The 22,374-nt window shown below is 29.8% G+C and overlaps 1 protein-coding gene across 1 annotated transcript; it reads left to right on the top strand.

Moving 5' to 3' along the window:
• The first annotated feature begins 406 nt into the window (after positions 1 to 406).
• LOC126836433 (pyridoxine/pyridoxamine 5'-phosphate oxidase-like) lies at positions 407 to 9,251 on the top strand. The gene is made up of 6 exons (XM_050569811.1): positions 407 to 835; positions 900 to 998; positions 5,352 to 5,503; positions 6,353 to 6,452; positions 6,518 to 6,795; positions 8,968 to 9,251. Exons 1-6 carry the CDS (start codon positions 833 to 835, stop codon positions 9,089 to 9,091), a joined length of 756 nt encoding a protein of 251 aa, XP_050425768.1. The 5' UTR covers positions 407 to 832; the 3' UTR covers positions 9,092 to 9,251.
• Positions 9,252 to 22,374: the final 13,123 nt, after the last annotated feature.

A 22,374-nucleotide genomic window follows, 5' to 3' on the forward strand; every position in this document is an offset into this window, starting at 1 on the left:
TAAAGAATTGTTTGAAATTTGAATATTGATACCTTTTAACTTCTCGCAAAAAATACACGGTGTGAAAGTCTTTTTAAGATATTAATTATCTAGTTAGTTATAACTTTATTAAACACCCCCTAAAATCTAAATTTATTTAAAATTTATTAAGAAAATATTTTTGATAATTTAGAAACAATTGGCTAAAACTGAATAAAACTATAATTACACAAAAATATTTAATAGTTTTTGTATAATATGTGTATGTGTATGTGTTGATTGTCAATAATATAGGTAATGTTATTAATTATTAGATGAGTAATATATTTGTTTTGGTTTTATATTATTAATAGTCTTATAATTTTTTTCTCTCGAAATTGTAGCATAGGTTTATAGGTAATTTATCCATGGCTTACCTACCGATTTAGAAATCTATAACGATAGATATCTGGGCTTCGGAGAAAAGCATTATCCGTCTAAAGTAACAAAATAGAATTACATAATAGCACAGTGTGTAGGTACACATTTTAACTGGAGAAGCCACAAAAGCCTAGAAGGTTAGCGTATATCTCTTCACCAACAGGAACATAATACACATAGTGAACATGGTATATGCCGACAATTGGACATTGAAACGAAAAATCTCTTAATTAAATTAATGAACTTACATAGTAATTCGATAAGATAATAGACAGGTGATCCGGTCGCTTTTAAAACTTGTATAAGCGTCTGCGTTACACGTAAATCCGACCAAACCGTCACAAACGACTTGAAAGCTCTCAAGAACAGTTTTTCCTTGTTTAGTTTTTTGTAGTAAATTTATTAAACAACTACAGAACAATTTTAAGTGAAAATGGTAAGAACTCCAAAAAATAAATAAGTATACTAAACAAACTTTAACGCGCTTTTTGGTTTTCTAGCTGAAAATCCAAGCTTTGCCCTGTTTTGCAAAACGAATGGTAGCGTTGAGCTTGATGCCGGCAAGCATTCGGAAATTGTCTTCAATTCGCCAAGCCGAAGTAAGATTTAAGTAAATTCACTACCATAATTTGGAAACAAAAAAGTTGAAAAATAGGAAATTGAAAAAAATTAAATTTTTATTGTGAAGAGAGAGAGAGAGTTTGTTGGGATGATTTCGCTAATAGAAAAAAAATTGATATAGTTTAGATATTTTGTTAGCTAGTTAATGACTATGGCTCATATAACAAATTCAAAAATATGTGTTCAAAATGATATTAAAAGCTAATAATTTAACTTAAATTTAAGGTGACGTTATCGAAAAAAGTTTTTGCCATAAATTGGCCAAATTTTTCAACTTGATATTGTAATGCATGCCAGGATCAGGATCCTTAATGTGGGTTTAAGTTTTAACAGTTTAGACCGTCCATTATAAGAATGATTCATATGACTTCACACATTCGAGACTACCTGTATAGTTGTCCATACATGTCAAAACCCTATAACGAGTAAACGTGATTCGTGTGTATATATTGTTTTACAAAGTTCCTTCTACTAATAGGGGTTACGTAAGAAAAACAGTTACTGTTTGATCAACCCTCGTTTACATGATACTCAAAACCTCGACTACTCGCACAGTTGTTTTATAACCGCGTAAATCGGCTTGAATGCGCGTTTTTTTGCTGTCGACCAATCTATATTAGTACATAATACCTACTCGTCGTTGTATTTTCGTAGTGAGTTTAAACAAATGCCGGTAATGGCTTCTTATTGTCTTGTCTGTTCCGGCCCGTTTGCTTATTTCGAATGTACGGTGAAATGCGACAAGTGTTCGCGTTCAGTTCATAAGAAATGCTCCAAACTAACCGAGGACGAACTAAAGTGTTTGGGATCGAAGAACCGAATTTTGAAATTTTACTGCAAGTCCTGCGTTTGTGGCGAAGTGTCTCAGGACTGTATCATTAGTAAATATAAGGGACTTAGTCAACATCGCAATCTCGAACAGCCGTCATATTATGTGGAAAGTATTATTAGGAACGTGAGCGACACCGACCGTAAGCTGTTCTTGGACGACATAATTTTGGATAAGGTCAGACGAGAGACCTGGTCAATGCGTACCTAATTTACTTATTTTTCTTCGTGAAATTTTCTCCATGATCATTTTTTAGCAAGAGCACGAATAAAGTTTAGCAAAATTCGCAATTTGCTCTCTAACTTTCTAAAAAAAATCCAAATGTTCATAAAAAAATGTACAGTCGAAAAATAATTTTATAAAAAAAAACCGAGCAAGAGCAATTGTTTTTTTCAGTTAAATCGTAAAATGTGAATTTCGGCCGGAACCTCATACCGGCCTGCTTCAACTAGCACGATAGGAAAATAATTCACAAGCCTAAAAGAGAACTCATTAACTATGATTATTTTTTTTTTCTATTCTACATAAACTGTGTTTTACCTTACCTTGCGTCTTATCAATTTGAGAGTCTTTTACATAATTTATATTTAAAGCGATAATACTTTATTTAATAGAATATTTTAAACATTAAATTTAAGTCAATTTTTTAAAAAAGTTCCGTTTGTTTTTATTTTTGAAGCGTTCATAGACTTCTTTAGTATTCCTAATTGACGCCTATGATGTTAACCTCATCATTTTTTAACGTCTATTGCTTTTAAAATCGAACAAAATCCATGTTATGTTCCTTTACAGTTCACACAAAAATAAATTACTATCCAATAATTGAACAAATTCATTCCAACTGGTCTGTGCCTATAGCATTTGTTTATTAAGCATTTTAAATGGTTTTTTATTAAGATCAATTATATCGTGCCGATTATCCTTCTACAATAATATTCTCAATACAATACACACGCATTAAAAAAAAGAAACGATACCTAGTTACATTTATGCTTTCCGTGTACTTTTGGGATGTCTGAAAATCTTAAATATTTTCAATATTTCAAGACTTAACGCTTTCAAACGACAAACGATTCAAAATACTCATATATACATTAAGATTGCGTTGACCCTGAAGCGAATAAACGATAATTATTAGAGGCTATAATATGTGTTCTTCAATCGTCCAAGTGTCCTTATTGAGCTAGTACTTATTTATATTGTTTGTCCGCGTGATGATCATTGCACTTTTGAACGAGCCCGACATGTTAGCTTACTGTATATTACCACGATGCGTCTTTAAAGCCTATCCTGTACATAAGAGCAATTTATTATCGTGTTCCTGCAGTGCACGCCCGGCCGGATGACGAATCCTTGTGCGCTCATTGTAATTATTAGAAATCCGTGTATCTAATGTCGACTACTTATGAAAAAAAAAATGTGTCGCACATTGTTTCGCTAATATTATTTTCCGCCAATGGACTCAAGTGTTATTTGTCAAACGGACAAAGTCGCCAACAAGTTGCCGTCACGGCCGTCTCTAGTAACGATTGTGTAGCTTAATAAGGAGTTTGCCCGGAGGCCAAATCTTTGCCAATTCTCACGTTTTATATAAATCATCCGTTGGTACTTATGTTTAGGGTTTCTATAGGACACACGAGTCTTAGCCGCGGGAGGTAGATATGTAGGATAAAATCTCAAATGCCGCTTTTGACGACTTTGTTTCGAATCCAGTTCGTTTGAATAATACGATATATTGAAAACATATAATGTGCATTATGACATTATATAATAACGCAACAACCGATTGAATTTGCCGATGTACAGTTGCGGATTTCGTTTCCCACACAACAAATATACGCCCTAATATGGGTATACCTGTTCAGTCGACATCATCATAACGTACCTATATATATATAATATATTATCTAGTAAATCATTAAAAACGATAAACACCGCGTTTCTAAAAGTCTGTACCTAGCTACCTTAGACAACAATCTCCAATGTGCATTTATGTATTTAACTGTTGAGAGAAAAATTCATAAATAGATGGGTTAATTAAAAATATTGTAATTGCATATTTAGTATTATCTGATAAAGAATAGAAGGGTATTTTTATTTTTTCAATAGCGAGATAATTATAATAGTCTATATTTTAACCGCTAGAAATGCGTGAAAAACTGTAAATAAGTTTAAAGGAAAAACTTTTAATCAGAGCCCGAAAAAGTTTTGGATTTTTTTCAAAATATTTCAACTTAACAATTATAAAAGAACAGACAAAACAAGTTCTAAAATAAAAGTTATATTTGGAACTGAATTTAAAAGTTCCAAGATATACAAATTCCATAGTAACATATACTTTTTAATTAAGGGGAACGGAAAGCGCTATTTATGAAGGGGCAAAGGAGAGGCAATATTTGACAAAAAATTGATATAATAGCCATTTTTCATATGCATACTAATTTCAAGGTGAACATGTATTACAATTTTCTAATTATAATACTTTTAAAGTTATTTTTTTCCAAGTTAAGACGAAAGTTTGATAAAAAATTACTTTCGTAGACGGTAGAAGTCATTTTCTAGCGTATCTATTGGACGGCTTACAATTTTTTCCGTGGGAGCTAAAAGGCCGATTTTTTATTTAGCGATTAAAAAATAGTTAGATGTATTATTGGAAAAAACAATAAAAAATTTAAATGCTTATAAATATTTTTTGAAAACAAAAATCAAAAATCGGCCTTTTAACCCCCAGAGAAAAGATGTTAACTATAAAAAAACAAAAATTATTGAAATCGGTTCGGTAGACAGTTCAGAAAGTGACTCCGCGTTTTAGTCTTTATTTGTAAAAAAAAATTACGCTTTCTGTTCCGATGTAATATGTTATATATTTTTTTACATTTTTAATCGTTTTCAAGTAATTTCTATCAATTATATTTATTTTAATTGTATACCAAATACAATAGTTAGCACCTTATCGTCATTTGATGTTTTCATTGTAATTACAACTATTCATTAGTAAAGCACTCTGTCTGTTCCTTGTAATATAGAAACATATTTCTAAAATACTGTAAAATAAGAGTCAATATGATATTTCATACCCGAAATATAACGACGCCAGTCTAAATAGTATAGCAGTACAATTTTTATTTGCATTTTGATTTATGTCCATTAAAAGAAAAACCAACACAATCAATATTTTCATAATATAGTATGAATGTAAAAATAAAATACCTATAGTAGACAGTAGTAAATTAAAGAATAAAAGTTACCTTATAATAGTTCGGTGGTCAGCCTTTTATAGACTTATTGCAGATGTGCCAGTCTACATTGATTTGATTAAACTAATATTTAAACATTAGTGATATATAGCTAATATATTAACAGTATTGTGACCTAATATTTACTTCCGTAAAAAATTAGTTTAACAATGTTATAATTACAACATACGTTTATATTTTCTTCTGATTAATAAATAATATAACTAATTTTAATTTTAATAACAAATGGTTTTACTGTTTTTCAGGTCGAACCGATGTATGAAGAAAGTGATTTACACAAGATAAAAACTTCTTTTACAAATCCTATGGACATTTTCAGTGAATGGTACAACGAACACTGTGCGGCCAACATTAATGTGACATCGGCTAAAGCGTTTAGTCTAGCAACAATTTCCAAGTACGGTGCTTAAAAAAATAAAAATATATATTATTATTGCAAGTCCCAATAATGGTATTGGGAGTATTGTATACAGGTAATTTTAACTGGTTTTTATAATCTTTCATGAAGAAGTAGACGAATGGATATAAGATGCCTATAGTATTTCCACCCATAAAGTTTGAAAACTTGTAGTATTGGTAAATACTTAAATGAAAGTTGAACTCTGCAATGAGTCTGAAATGTCAGAATAAAACTGACGACATAAAAACATCCGAAACTTTATCACATAATGTTTCAATTCATAAAAGTTTTAACATATTTATAATTTATGATTTTATATTTATTAATTTATTATCATAGGCACAGATAGACCAACATTTTTTAAGATTATATTGACCAAAAAACGACGTGGAGCTAAAAAAATATTGTACTTACGTGATGAGAACTTAGTTTAGGGGATTTGTTCCTTCCAGCTCAACTTTATTTCTACCATTCTGTATTATGCGTAATACACAATAATCTAGATCTATCTTATGTTTATTTTTCAGACCTTAAGCCATATAACTTCATCTAAGAAAGCGAAATAAAAAAAAAATGTCCACCTTTTCTAGAGGAAAGGGTTTATGATATTTTTTGGTTTAGCAACGTTTATCAGTAGTACTATGTGTAAAAATATTCCATAGAAATTTGCAACTAGTTCGACTTTTTTTAAAAACTAGGCTACTGTGACTGTTAATGATTTGATTTTGTACATTAGAGAATTGAAATTAGGTCTGAAAAGTACTAAGTTAAATTCGAATTTTTATAAAGACTTTATTGTTGTCTTCTCCTTTGAATTTTATTACGCAAAAAAAAAAATTCTTTCAGAGCCGGAAAGGTGTCGTGCCGAAGTTTGATCTTACGGCGTTTGGACAAAGACGGTTTTGTTATGATGACTGACGGTAGGAGTAGAAAATCAACAGACATGGTAGGGGCCCGAATAATCAGCTGTTATATTAGAGACGGTTAAATGGTTTTTTAATGTTATTGTAGGCCGATAACCCCCAAGCTTCCATGTTGTTCCTGTGGCTGCACAAGGTCCCCGGAGAAGGAAACCAGACCAGACAAGTGCGCATCGAAGGAGTGGTGAATAAATTAAACACAGACAACATGCAGGAACTCTACGATATCGAACCGCTATTTTGCAAAATCCGTGCTCAAATTTGTGAACAGGGACAAGAGGTCGATTGGGAGCGGCTAAAACGCGACCATGACAGATTGCTTGGCCAAGTCACCAAACACAACATTCAGCTTCCCAAACCCGATCACATGTAAGTTGTTTAAGTTCTATGTAGTATACTCCGGCAACTTTTTATTCTCTTAAACTAGATTTAATACAAAGACAATTGTTATGGTCACATAAGTCCATGTTAAACGCAACTATTAACGAGAGACAAAAAAATAATAACCAGCACCAAGATCGCTTTAGTTTCAAGATAAAATAAAAACATTTTAAGTCTTAAAATAATTTTAATGAAAAACTATTCGATGCAATTATGAATCGTTAAGATTATACAAAAATTAGACTTTAAGTTATTTATAGATATCACAATATTTTAACATAAGTTTTGAGAATATTAAAACCAAAACTGTTATGCTGAATTAAGAACTGGTCTAAAAAATAAATAAATTTTTTTTAGTTTTTTATTTAGTACAAAAGAAAATTAAAATTATTAGTTCATTAGTAACAGGCAAAACTTTTTTTTAAGAAAAAGTCGTGTACAAAAATCACTTGATTTATACCATTATAATAGTGATAATATAAAAATATTTCAAACTCCATTTAAACATGATTGTTCTAATCAAACTGGAGTCACTAAAGTGTTTGGGATCATAAAAATATTTTGTGAATTTACTGTCACTTATTATGACATCGGATGTACCTAAACTTGATTTATTTATTAGGCGTTTTGTTATAAAACCGATTGCTTTTCGGTTGTACAAAGAAGCTGGAAACATGAAATTAATTAATTTTTTTAATGCAGCAATAATTACTATTTTATTATTAGTTTATATTAACCTTTTAACCTGCGCATGAGTCCGAGTTAAAAATGACGCTCGCCCAACTCATATGTTTGCGGTATTAATAATTATGCTTCCAAGTCGTGTTATACTTTTGCAATAAATTACAATTAATAGCAGCTATTCGTGGCCACTTGGTAGTAGCCTACGGTCTCATTCATTAATGGATTCGGTACCTACTCACGAGCCAAAATATGATAAGCGTGAAACACTGTTTAAAAATATTTCCTAAACACAACTGTAGGCCAATTTTAAAGTTTTGTGTTTTTGACAACAACAGATTATACCTAATATTATTAATTAACACTGTATTTAATTAGTAATGAAAAGTCTTTAAACCGTAAACGTGACTTATCAAGTTTATCATTGACAATTTTTAAAAATTATAATGTATTCAGTGTAAATTAATTAATTTATGAAATATTTAATACAGTGTTTTCATATTTTCAATCGATAAAGTATAAATTTTAATTTTTAAACAACATTATAAGTAACCAAAATTTATTTATTTTCGTTATTGTGAACACGTAATTTTTTTTTTAGTTTCATAAAAAAATTACATTAAGTTAAATGTTTAGTTCCAGTGTGCATAATACCATAAGTATAATAAGGATTCTTTCTTAGCAGTTTATCACAGCTACCAAGTAGCTAAATACCATTTAAGTACAGCAGTGAGGACTGAGGAAATTATAATTGCTTTTCATTTAGCGGTAAAATTTTAACTAGCCTTTAAAATGTTCCATTGGTATTCTTTAACGTAAATTTGTAAAAATTTTAAGGATTTTAAATTCTTACGAGGACAGTGGATTATATGACACGTGTCTTAACTCGATTTTCTATTGTGTATAAAAACGATAAATTTGTCACTCCGGTTATTATTTTTTTTTTTTTGGCTCAGAGAACAATAATATTATAAATGTTAGCTCGGAGTTCGGACGGGGACTGGTATTTAGCTGTGATCATTAAACGATGATCGATGGTTTTTTCGGCAGACACGACAAACGCGTCTTACCCGTTTGATAACAATGTTAAATTATTATTATTTGTTATTAATTAATCTTGGTTGTACACGAACTACTGCAGTTTGACCTAAGGTTGTGTCGACAAAAGATAAACGAGCGAAAAACCAAATCTAATTGTATTAATCACTGAATCGTGTTGATCGTGTAATGTTATTATTTAACAGGTCATGATGACCATGTCTAAAATAATAAATACATTATAATTACATTTTCATCGTGTATTTTGCCCTTAATTATTTATCCGGTAACACCTTTTTTGTTGCACCTATACAAATATAGACATAAGTACAGCCGTTGTTAACATAGCATAGGTGTGTGTAGGCAATTTTGTAACGCCTCTAATTTCGTTGAAAGCTATTTGGAACTAATTTAACGCTAAGTATTGTTTTTTTTTTCCAGAGTCGCTTACAAACTCGTACCTAACGTAGTGGAGTTTTACGAATCCATCGGTCAGAGAATTGCGGACCGCCTGTTGTTCGTCAAGGATGATTCGGTGTGGCAATCCAGTCGCTTAGCTGCATAAAAACAATTTTATAAAATAAATATGATAATATATGATTTTTTAAATTCTAACTTTTACACGTGTAACAACAACAATGCACACTGCGTTTGATGTTTTTTTTATATGTACTAAATTTTTACAAATATATTTTGCACAACCATGTACTGATTCAAGTAGGGCAGTTTGCAGTTTCGTTTGTTTTTTTACCTTCATACTTAAGTATAGGCCAATATTTACCATGGTTTTAGGTTAAGCTTAAGTTCCATGTCGTATATTTTTTATAGATATTTTTGGCATTACTATTAGCTGGATCGGAAGTGGTACACAAATAGATATGTATAAAACGCAAATTAAACTATTAACTCGTATAGGTAACATTTTTATTTGCTTATAAGTAATTTTAATTTCGAATTGCTATTATAAAAATGTTTGTTGTATCCTTCCCGAAGGGTAGTGTCGAGAGCTGCACATAGGTAAACTTTGTCCGACTCTGGTAAAAACTAAAATGATGTCGCTGCGTGCAAGGGCGATGAATGAAATTATGTTTTTTTTTACAAAAACCGAATAATACATAAAATCTTTTTTTATGTTTTCTTGGAGAAAGCCTTGGAGGCAAGCAATATTACTGAAAGCCTTCTGTTACATTGCCAAAAACACCGAAGTAACTTAACACTCTGACGTGTTTATTTTATTCCGGCGGTCTATAATAGGTAGATGTTAATATATGTATGGACATCACACATGTTCCGTTTCCGTCGTCCAGAATAATTAAAAAACTATCATAATATAGAGCGGAACGTGTTTGCTTTTCAAAAAAAAAAAAGCTAAAATAAAAAGTGAAGTCTTTATAGTAACATGTATAGCTAAGTTGTAGTTTTATTAATACATAAATTATCGTTGAATTATTCAAAATCCACGTATCATACGGCGAACGTCAGAGCAATTTATAATAATTTTGAAAACCGACCACCTTTTGAGAGTTCTCGAGAGTTCCACCTACAAACCCGTTTCGGATAATTATCTATTTAGGAGGATGTTATATTATGTTCCTTGACCAACATACGATGTATAATGCACATTGCATACTAGTGTAAACACTTGTACGTTAATAGCTAATTAATTATTACCACTTACCGTAACAATGTTTATGAGTGAACGTCAATCAAAATGCATAGGGACTACATTATAAACTATAGTCTATAGGTACTAAGTAAGAGCTGAGAATACTAAATAATTCCCGAACCGCAGTTCCGGTCGGCTAAACCGCGTATGTGACTTATCAGAAATGATATCCACAAGCCATAAAACGTTATCGGGCAATGGACAATATTATTTTAATTGAAAAACATTAATTTTTATTCGTTTCGGTGGCTCGTGTGTTAAAAATCACGTCAAGACGTCTGCAAAAATAACGGTGACGTCAAATTCGGTACAACGTTATTGTCATGGAATTACAATGAGAATCGATGAAATTAACAGTTAAGATGTCTTCCAGGCAATTACTATTATAACAACTATAAGCTAACGGCTAACTCGCAATATAATTAATACGCAGTATAATTTTGAATTGATCAAGCCCAAATATATTGTTCCATACTAATATACAATAATTATGATTTATGAAGTATATATATATATATATATATATATATATATATATATATATGAACCACATATTTGAGAAACAACGTAAGTCACCAAATATTGAAAAATGAGATAACACATGGGATACGTTTTCCCATGTGTTATATGTGTCAAATTTCGCAGTTTATATATATATATATACACATATATATATATATATAAATGAATATGGTTGAAAATCAAGTTTTCTTTTTTCCATGTAGAACTATTTATAAATTAACTTTTTTTGTATTTTCATATTCATGACAACGACCTTTAAAAAGGGCATCTCTTTTCATGACATTTAGGTAATTTCATATTTGTTTTACATGATTTGATTATATTTTGCAGTTTTGATAATAATACATTTTGCAATAATACAGGGTGCGTTTTACTCTATACTCTGTTAAAATCCGGATAATATTATTAAACAAAATAATAATACGAAAAAAGGATAACTTTTACCCGATAGACAACGCCCACTTACTTTGACTTGTATATTATTATTGACCGGTTTAGCGCGTTGTATTTTATAGGTCAACAATACGATTTTACTTTAACGATTTGGGTAAGTATTTTTTTGCATGATTTTCACAGTCAAATACCTCTAAACAAAATATTTTATACATAAACCTAATTAAGGTCAATTAATTAAAATAAAATAATTGACAGGTAAATATAGAACATTTATTTACTCTATGGGTAATATTTTAATACATTTTTAATTTTTTACAAATCGGTTACAGTTTTGTGACCGCACTGTAGAGTATAATATGTTTAATATTTGTAAAATAATAGAAATAAATAGTCGGCTACCTTGGCCTTAGATGACTGTTAGGGTTAAATAAGTAGTTAGGTACACTTTAATTAGCTTAATGTACATTTACTGAGACATTGAAGCTATTAGATATTATAAGTAGTCTTAATTCGTAATTTTACATATTGGAAAATACTTCCCCACTTGTAATTATACTACTTATTAATTGTTATTATACACTATATTCAGCATTATCTTTAGACAAAAACAGTTTTCTTAAAAACTTTCTTTAACTAATACCATTGATTATGTAATAAATGTATTATTCTATAACATAATAAATGCTAATACATTAAAAAAACATTCATGGACTACAATATGTTCATATGACTTTCATTTAAAAACAATTTTTTATCCATCTCGACTTGGATATAGCTTTCTATTTACAACAAAACAACTTCATAGGTTTCTTCTATAGTATAATGATGTTGTATTATGGTTATTCGTACCTACTCATCTTTTACTTTTATTTCATTAACATTTTAATTTTTCCTTACAGGCAATTATATTATATATTTCAAGGTAACTTCCTTCATGATGTGTTTAGAAGATCACATTGATCTCCATGGCTGATGTTATCATCAATAAAAATAATTAAACAACATACTGCGAATAGTTTAATGCATATAACACAACCAATAAAAATACTTCAATTTCATAAATGATTTTTAAAACAATGACTTCATATAATAATTTAAATTTCGATAATTTAATGTTTTTTAAAACTAGTTTTTACAACTTTAGCCTTCAAATATTTGACGTTCAATTTTGACTGCAGCAAATACAAAAAAACAGTACTAACTGTACAATAAGATACTATTTTTTCATTCTATATCTACGACTATTTAGTGATAACTAAAAATAAAGTTTTAGTCTTTGGTGGATTGTGGTGGCTGTTAACTTGCCTCGCCTCTAAACTGTCCAGTATCCAGAGATTATATCAGTAGTCAATACAAATAATTGTTTTGCACGCTCTATTGGATTTGACCTTTTTTATTAAGTCGATGACCTTTCGATTTAGATAAGAACAATTAAAATAAAAACTATAACAGTTATTTGTATAGTGTTATGACTTATGAGCTTATAAACATAAAATTTTTTGTAGATTTCACACTTTTATCCGTGCTGGCCTTGGACGGTGTTTTTTGTCTGGCCACATTATGTGATTTATTATATATTTTTAATACGATGCCGTCCGATAATAAATAACATTTAAAGGAATGCATAACTGTTAAATACATTAGGCTAGGGTTGTGGTGCATAACCTTAATCCCTCTACTAATATAGCACCAAGCGTGACGATTTCAAATTTGGATATCACGTGCAATCCTTCTTAAAACCATAAATTAGTTCTACTGCCTACTCTACATCTCTCTCATGGTATGTGATGAGTGATCACATTGTAAATTTAGATTTCATTAAATTGTTTTGACTTCAATAATTGTACACAAATATTATTATAAAAACCAATAGCAGTGGATTAGGTTAGGTAATATGCTAGGGTTGTGCTTGTTGGTACACGCATATTACATTGTAGGTACTTAAAATACTTATAACTCGAAAAAAGTATAGTAAACTGTTAAAAAAATAACAGCAATCAATACGAAAATGTGTATAATTTTGTTCCTCCTTATGGCATTATATCAAGTCGGGTTACGACTTACTTCCTAAAAATTATTTTGTAATCATATAACAGCTTAATATATCTTATAAATAAATGTATAGTATAGCAATTATATGGATACAGTTTAATATTATGTTGTTTATTTCTAAACATCGATTAGTGCGAATGTTATTGAGCTTAATTAAGTCTGGTAACTGGTTGCTATCGAATGAATGTGTGGGAAGTCCGTAATATGTTTAAAATGGTCTCGCCCACTTCCGATGGGTTTTTGAAAATAAAACGTTGTGTTGTTTTACAGTTGTTTTTTCGGTATTAAAAGAAACGAGTAAAATTATTAATATATACGTATTGGACCATTGTCATTGACTGACTTTCTGATTTTAGTTTTTAATAAAATAATAATTCAGGTATTAAATATTTATGATTAGAGTCAGACAGGATCCGTGTAATCAAATGGAACAAACCATTTTTCTAAAGTTATGCCTGTATAAAACCCCTTAAAAACCGCCCGCTTTCAATCCCCTTATAATCAAAGTTATTTTTTTCTAATAAATATAACACAGTTTATCTAATTATAATAATTAAAACTACGAGGATAGGTTTCCCGTTCTCATTAGACAATTACCATGTCCAGTTTTCTTAAAATCAACAGCTGGTTTAAGTAAATACCTATAGGCGAACAAATTTCAATAAGGGTTTAATACGATTTAGCAATCTTTACTTAAATGGCCAGGAAAACCTTGGTTTTCTCTTTATAAACTTGTGGTGATATTTAGCCAAAAAGTAATTAATACTTTTACTAACATACATTTTTTTTTATTAAATAGGGAAAACCAACCCAACAGTAGGAGTCCAAGAATTTTTTAAAACAAAATATTTCTACACCACAAACTTTTATCAATGCAAATACCTAAATTAAATGTAGTTTTTTAGGCATATTCATATTATAACATCTAACTAAATAAGAGCAATAAATTGAAATAAATAAAAATTTCAGCATAAATATTAATTTTAATAACAAATGTGTCAATTGTCAAGACTATATTATGTATATAAAAAAAAACTGTAGTATTAAAAAAAAAAAGGTCAACAAGAAGGTCGGTGGGTGCCTCAGCTAAATCTGTCACTAACGCATTTTAGTAATTGAATACATTACATTGATACAATGTATATAGGAGAATGGTGCGATAATGACAAATAGTAAATAACATTGTATTGGCATATTGTATCATTGCGTATTATTTTACAGATATGGTGTTGTTAGGACCTTGTTAATGTGTCGGCGACTCACAGCCATACAAGAGCGGATTTTACTATTTATATCCGGTATTTACATTGGCTTGCAGTGTAGTTGGCTTGAGGTACCATCTGTCGGCCTATTCTGTATACAGTCTAGGTGTCTTTTTAAGACACTAACTTTTAAAAAGTTTTTAATTCCTAAGGACTAAGATGTAAAAAGTGTAACGCAGAATGCAGATTATGAAGCACGACTAATGTAAAACTGTTGAACGGAGATATAGCCATTGTAATAATTGTTTGAAGGGCCGGGCACGCAGTTTAACTAAAATTAAACTTCAAATATTTAAAATCGATTTTTAAAAATTACACATAAATTTGATTGATTCAGTAAGACCCAGCTCAAATATTGACCTATTCACTCCTCTATTAGTTCAAAGAAAGGTATAATATAATATAAAGTATCAAATCAATATTGTTTGACAGGCTAACAGATATGCATTTATCAATACAATTATACTTTGTATTTGCATTCGCGTGTTGTTTGTTTTATATTATTATTTTTTTACTTTTATCTACCTATTTTGTAAGCGTCACGAAATCGCTGACCTAGTAAAAACTTATCGTGGCGCTATTAAAACAACGCAGGTCGTTCGAGATCACGTCTTAGTCTTATAATATTTTATGAATATATAATTTAGACATAATATTAACTATGGTCATTGGTTAGATATAAATAAGTAATATTTTATATTATTTTTTGGTGCCTGCTTATTTGGAAACCTTCAAATATGCAGAAATCCAAATCATTGTATGACTCGATGAGAAGTCTTCGGAGGTCGAAAATTCAATGTAAAATAAGGCATGCATATTATGACAATCCTTACTAATAATATAATAATATCATAACATATTATATAGATGTATATTATATGTTTTTATTCACAACGCAGTACAATATAGCCTCATTGTTGTTTTCTATCACAACTCCCGAACGGAGTACAATACGCTGTCCGTGATTATTCTATAACCAATCTACACGGTAAGAGGAAAAGCAATAATTGCAATTTCTTTGTTGTAATTTCTGTCAATAAGCATTTTTTTTATTAAGTATGTAACTTGGAAATTATCAGAAACACGTTTATATATTTAATCATAAATCTGTAATCTGTTATATTTATGTAATAGGTAAACCTACAGTGAAAAAAGAACAAAATTTAGTTTTAAAATTACAAGTGCAAACGATTAGCAAGTGGACTAAATAAAACTAAAAATACTCACGCAAATCAACTTTAACTATTATTATGAATTATAATTATTTGTCTGAGATTTGTATGATTTGAGAGAGATCATTGATTTTTTTATTTATCCAGCGAAACGGACGTAGCATGGAGTTAAGTAAAAAAGAAAAGCGCTTACGACCATAGTCCGTGTATATTTTACATAATTTTAAGGAATACAAGATTACTAACGATTGTCTATCTCAGCTGACGAGACGGAAAACCCATATAGATGATGACTATGCTCAGTGCACAACAGTGTAAATATTGACTTTCGGTTATAGTCATAACTTCAGAGTCAGATGATATACAGTAGGTTAACTATGAAGATAAACAAATTAGTCTACAAGTTTAAATAATCCGCCTCGCTTCGAACTTGTCTTTTGAACATTAGGCTATAAAAAAAAAATCAATAACATGAGACTCTAAATTGGGCATGAAAAATAAATCGTTGCATGAGAAGTATGATGGTTTTGGGTCACGTTATTTTTAATATTATCTGCGCTTTCGTGCAGGAAGGGAGATACATGGAAAGGTTTCCTAACAATTAATTGATGTGCAGCCAGAGCTCCTATAATTTGGCTGTCACAACTAACAAGTATCTACATATATATTACATATGTGTTTATTATTTTTAAATTATATATACTCGTCATCTGTCAAAATTATAACTTGATATTGCATGTTTGATTTTAATTTAATACACTTCATGTAGTTTACCATTTTACATTTGATATATTTGAATAAACTTCTATTTTCATTTTTTTGTTTTTAAATAGCATACACAAAAACTAAATTATAAGTAATATTACTCAGTCAAAGAAAACAGAAAGTTGTTTAATAGAAAGTGAAATGTAGACAATAAAACATGACACAAATTGATATTTTAAATATGCCAACTCTGTCAAGCTTTAGATGGGTACAACAAAATAAACATGTATTACATATTTTTGGTTGACCTATGTCTATATTGGTCTAGAGCAGGGTTTATTCTAACGATTTTTATCTACGACGCGTTAAATTTTAATAACTCATATCTACCCCAAGATGCAAGTTGGATGGGGCGCTCTATTTAATTTATCTCAACACCTTCATAGCTCCTCGAGATATACACATAAGATATCTTCCGATATATACTCTCAAATACGATACTGCCCTAAGTAGGTGTCAACATTTATTCATAACCACGTTAGGGGTGTTCTTCTCATTTTCAAAATGTTTGTTTTGTCTAGTTTTGATGAGTATTCAAACCTAAATAGCTAGGTATAAAATTATAAATGTATAGTAATGATTTCAATAAAAATTATTATTTTCTCACACACTATTTCTGTTCTACATACTATTGGATAATACCAAATTTTCCAACAATGCAAACAATTATTTTCAACAACGCATACATTTTCTCAACCCTCAGTAAATAGTAATACCTTAAAAAATAAACTGGATCCAAGCCCGGCTACCCCATTACACATCTGAGTACCTAAATTTACTACTGTATTTGTCTTTAACTCCACACTTGCATATTTATTGATTTATCCATTGATTAGAGGTGAAATTTGAGAGAACCTTTGGTGACCATGGTATCTGTAATTCTAAAATTAGCACCTTCTAAATTGTTTGCGTAGTAGGTAAACATACTTTTTTCAAACAGCATATCGTAACGTAAGCATTGAAAAAAAACACAGTGTATGGTTAAGCCATCTAAATTCGTAGCGTCATGTCTTAATTAATTTGATTGAAGTATATTGTACATATTTTGTCTTTTAGGTACTCCTATTCAAGTACCTACCCATAATATGTTATATCTACGAACAGGCTTCACGCAAGTGATGCATACTGTTTTCGTCTTGAAGAAACCCACACCCTAGTTATTAGTGTACATTAGTCAATTAGTGCAGTATGGTTTTTACTGCAATGATAATTGTAGTGCATGTAAACTAGGATAATAAAATACGTGAGCCAAGCGGGCCTCTTGTAGGCACTGGCCGTACACAACATACACACGTACTGCACACAAATACTAATCGTCGTGTGGTTATGGCACGTCGTATTTACATATTTCTGTATAAGTATAAACCATGGACGTCGGCAATGTGTTCTATTTTCGGGAGTGCTTTAAGATCGACGGCGGCGGCAACAGATGTTCCGTTTCCGCATGGGAACAGTGTGATCCGTACATTATCGGCGATGCGCGTGCGCGCGTTCATGTCCAATGCAATGCATAGGCCATAGCCTAAGCCTATACAGAGCGACCACCGAACAATGGAGTGACAGACGACAGTGTTAGGATAAGCAATATTGCCTATTATAATATAATATAGCATAGCCCAAAAAATATGTGTAGTACAGATATAGAGTACATGACGTCTGAAAACCCCCATGGCCAGTAAATAGTACACACAGTATGTCCGGAGTACAAAGCTAGACATTTTTTCTTTTTTACTATTAAAGTTAATTTTAAAATGTTAAAAACAATTATTTTAGTCAAGTTAAAATGTAATTAAAACGTGTAAAAAATAGTTAACAGCTAAATAACTTAACGCGGTTAAAAGTTTACTCCAAAATTTCTCATAATACTTTAGAAAAATTACTAGTTATTTTGATTTTTAAATTTGTAATTTTTTACAAACAATAGCGTTATAATGTAGTATCAGCCCTACCTTGAGTAATTATTATGATGGAAAATATTTTTGTCGCAAATAAAATATTTTGATAAGTATTTTTTTCTCTCCAAAAACCTAGTTTTTTGTATTGTTACGCGAATGGAAATTTCTTCAAAATGTTAATTTAAACCTAATACTTAGTGTACCTACTTTTATTAGTACATAGCGAATAGTCTTTATGGGTAGTACAATTTTTATTGGACTATAAAAGCAGTTTCTTACAACGGATTTTATTATTTTTCTTTATTATATTCGGGTTTTCCGTTTTAGTCGTAAATCATTTTGCCTATGGTGGTCGTAGAAATTAGAATCGTACAATTTAGTGACAATGAACACTCAACATTATAGAGGTACGACTTACCTTGTATTTTAATGCAGTGATTGAATAGTTTTGTACTAAAGTGAAAACAAATAAAAAAGTGGGTTTTTAAAAAAGGTTGTATAAGAATTAAAAGTTAATATTTATGTTGATAGATATATTGTTTTGATCGAAAAAAACGCTTGAAAATTAAGTGCAACGGTGTATCATTATAATAACAGAAAAGTAAATAGCGATAAAAAAAATATGCTCATCAACTTATAATCAAATTATGCTTATAAGTAAAATGTATCATTTTGTATTATATATATATATATATATATATATATATATATGTGCTGTGTGCATCACGGTGCAGATAAAATATTAGATTAAATTATTTAACTATTTTATATACACTGTGATAGGCCTACGACACGATATTGATTATGTCTGTTATTAAACTCATGACAAAATAGATAGGTATGATGTCAACTGTCGTGATACGCAGTATCAGCCATCTTGCTTTTCTCCAAACGTTATCAGGCGGTAGTAATCAATATTCATGCTATCACTTACATGTGTTCCGTGAGAAGACATTATGTTAAAATAATTTATTTTTAATTAAAATTATAAATCTAATAGTTATTCCAATGATTTTTCCTAATAGACAAAAAACATTTCTTATAGAGTTATGTCTTTAATATCACACATTGTGTAATTGATGCTCCAATGTACAAAAATCAAGGAATGAGATTATAACAATATACACATTTTATAGATCTTTTCACAATCAAATTCCTGTGGGTTGGGATTAAGAATAGATAGACAGTATCTCCTGCTAATTAAAGGCGTTTAAAATGGCGTAGTGGTAAGACACAGTAACTACTACTACAGCAGCTTGTACATCTCACAAAACGTACTGGCTCATCAACTGTGATGCAAAAAGCAAGAGAGAACTACCTACTGTATTCATTTCCTTAGAATAAGGATAAACTAAACTATGTTGGTTGCAGGAAAAGGCTTTTACAAGTAATTGAAAGAAGTCTTTTTTGTATCATTTTACCTGTCTTTGGATTTAAAATATATACATGAATACATATTTATTATATATTTAATTGTATAAAAAACTATGTTTTCAGCAGAGCCAAGCAGTTTAAATACTTAGGGTTAGTACTAACTAAAAATAATGATATATAGATAAGAAAATTTGATAAAAATTATTAAAAAAAAAAAAAAAAAAAATGATACAAAATGTAATTTAAGTACCATACTTCTCTATTAATACAAATTACATAAACTAAATTGTAGTTAAAGTAAAATGATTATCGGCCCCGTTCCTATGTACGACTCATTTTTGTCCAATGAGCGACGTACACTTTTTTATGAACACTTAGACTTGGACCGGTGTCTTAATATCTTACTATTATCATACCTCAATGGTATTTTTTTATTATTTTTTTTTTATTAATATAAATCATTGTTATACAATATAATATAAATTACAATATAACAATTTTGATTAATTTACCCCATTAAGAAAGCTTGTGGCGGGGTAAATGAATTACAACACAATTTTTACTTAAAATTTAATAAAAACAAGTTAGATATAAACAGAAAATTAGTAAAATTAATAATTAAAATAGATTAGATAATACTGACTTATAGAACTGTAAATGCATAAGGTCCATAAGCTAATTTATTTAACAGTATAGTACATTTATAAGCTTTCTAATAAATACGCAAAAACAATTTTTTTATTACATAAATATCCATAATTTTTTCTTAAATTATTACAAATACTTTTTTTGATATCTAAAGACAAAGAATTGAAAATAGTTGGACCTAGTTAATCAACAAAATGTTTACCAAATTCTTTCTTTGTGAACCAAATCATAATGTCAAACGCTCTAATGTCACGTTTAGTTTCATTTTTCTTTTTAAAATTATTTGACGAAAACAGAATGGCAAATTGTTTATAAAGAGACTTTACTGGAAGTACTTTGAATTCTTTGTAGTTTTGTACTGTAGAACCTAAAAGTATTTTTTTATTTAAGCTTATTTGCACAATTCAATTTTGTTGTACTTCTAGTGGTCTTATTACATTCGCTGCACAGCCCCTTCATACTATCAATCCATACTGTAAGACAGACTTACACAACGCTTGGTAAATAGTACGCATTCGTATCCGTTGGGAAGATTTTATTTAATTTGTGAAATTTATAGATAATTGATCTTAAACGCATTACCAGACTCTCAATATGAACACTCCAGCGTAAGTTACTATCCATGATTAGACCTAAGTATTTTACTCTGTTTACCCTTGTAATTTTCTGACAGTTGGAACATCTCGAATCATCATTGCTACATGAGTGAATTTTAAGTTCATTTATTGGAAAATTGGGTAACTTTGTAATAGAAAAAGCAATAAAAACCGTTTTATTTATATTTAAAGACAGCTTTCTAATATTTAACTCTTTAAATATTCTGTTAAAACCTAGTTCAGCTTTGTATTTAACATTTTCCCATGTTGTACTAGAGAAAAGCAGGCAGGTATCATCTGCATAAGCAACTACTAAACCATCTAACCTTATATTACATAACTCATTTATATATAGAATAAATAAAATTGGGCCTAACACGCTACCTTGAGGAACACCATACTTTATATTTTTCTCATTGCTAAGAACACCATTAACAGAGAACATTTGTTTTCTGTCATCTAAGTAGCTTTTGAACCACGAATAACTTTCTTCATTATACCGTAATTAGGTAATATTTTCAATAAAATAGTGTGATCAACCGTGTCAAAAGCCTTTGCTAAATCTAAAAATATTGCAAGTACTTTTTCGTTATTGTCAAGTTTCTGGTATATAAATTGAGTTGTAAGATAAAGAGCTCCAGTTGTACTTTTGCCTGGCCTAAACCCAAATTGGTTTTTGGTCAGAAGATCATTTTGTTCTAAAAAGTCTATAAGTCTTCCTTTAACTATTTTTTCAAATATTTTCGAAAAATTACTGAGCATGGAGATAGGCTTATAATTTGATACATCTTCAACTTTACCTGATTTAAATAGAGGTTTTATTACAGCTAGCTTAAATTTATCAGGAAAAATACCTTGTATTAAACATAAATTTAAAATAAAAGCTAAAGGCTCACTAATAAAATTGGCAGTCTGTTTTAATAGTTTAACAGTTATCTTATCGAATCCCGAGGCTGTCTCATCTTTTAATTTATTTATAATGCTCGTATATAAAACTTCTGAACTTTTAATTGTATTGAATTTGGCTCTCCTTGATTTTTGAGGTGAATAGCCTGCTAATTTGTGTACTAGTTTTCTCAACAATGTCATTAGCATTGAAATGTAATGAACATACAAAAGCTACAACAACACCAACTCCTTTTATCTCGAGAAAAACTAAATATTTAATATCTGTTACCTTTATCTACATTTAATAGGTTTATTACTTTGAATTTGCAAAACCCATTTTTTTTTAATTCCTCATTTTTAGGAAATTTGTGAAGATGGATGTGTGGATTTTTGTTGAGACCTTTGCGCCTACTGCCACTTAAACATCCATCAAAAACACAAAGAGGCATTTTAAATTATATTTAAATAAACAAAATAATTATACTCTTTATACAGTCTTAATAGTTAATTATGCTCTACTTTAGTTCTATTTATTATATACATAATTTACAAACTAAAGTTTTGGCGGGCATATAATTTCCTGATAAGATATAATTTATAGCCAATCACAGG

The sequence above is a fragment of the Adelges cooleyi genome, unplaced genomic scaffold (assembly GCF_023614345.1).
Source record: "Adelges cooleyi isolate 19-005CV unplaced genomic scaffold, UGA_ACOO_1.1 ACOO_flye_CR_arks_rails_tigmint_CR_PRNA_247, whole genome shotgun sequence".
NCBI classification, from domain to species: domain Eukaryota; kingdom Metazoa; phylum Arthropoda; class Insecta; order Hemiptera; family Adelgidae; genus Adelges; species Adelges cooleyi.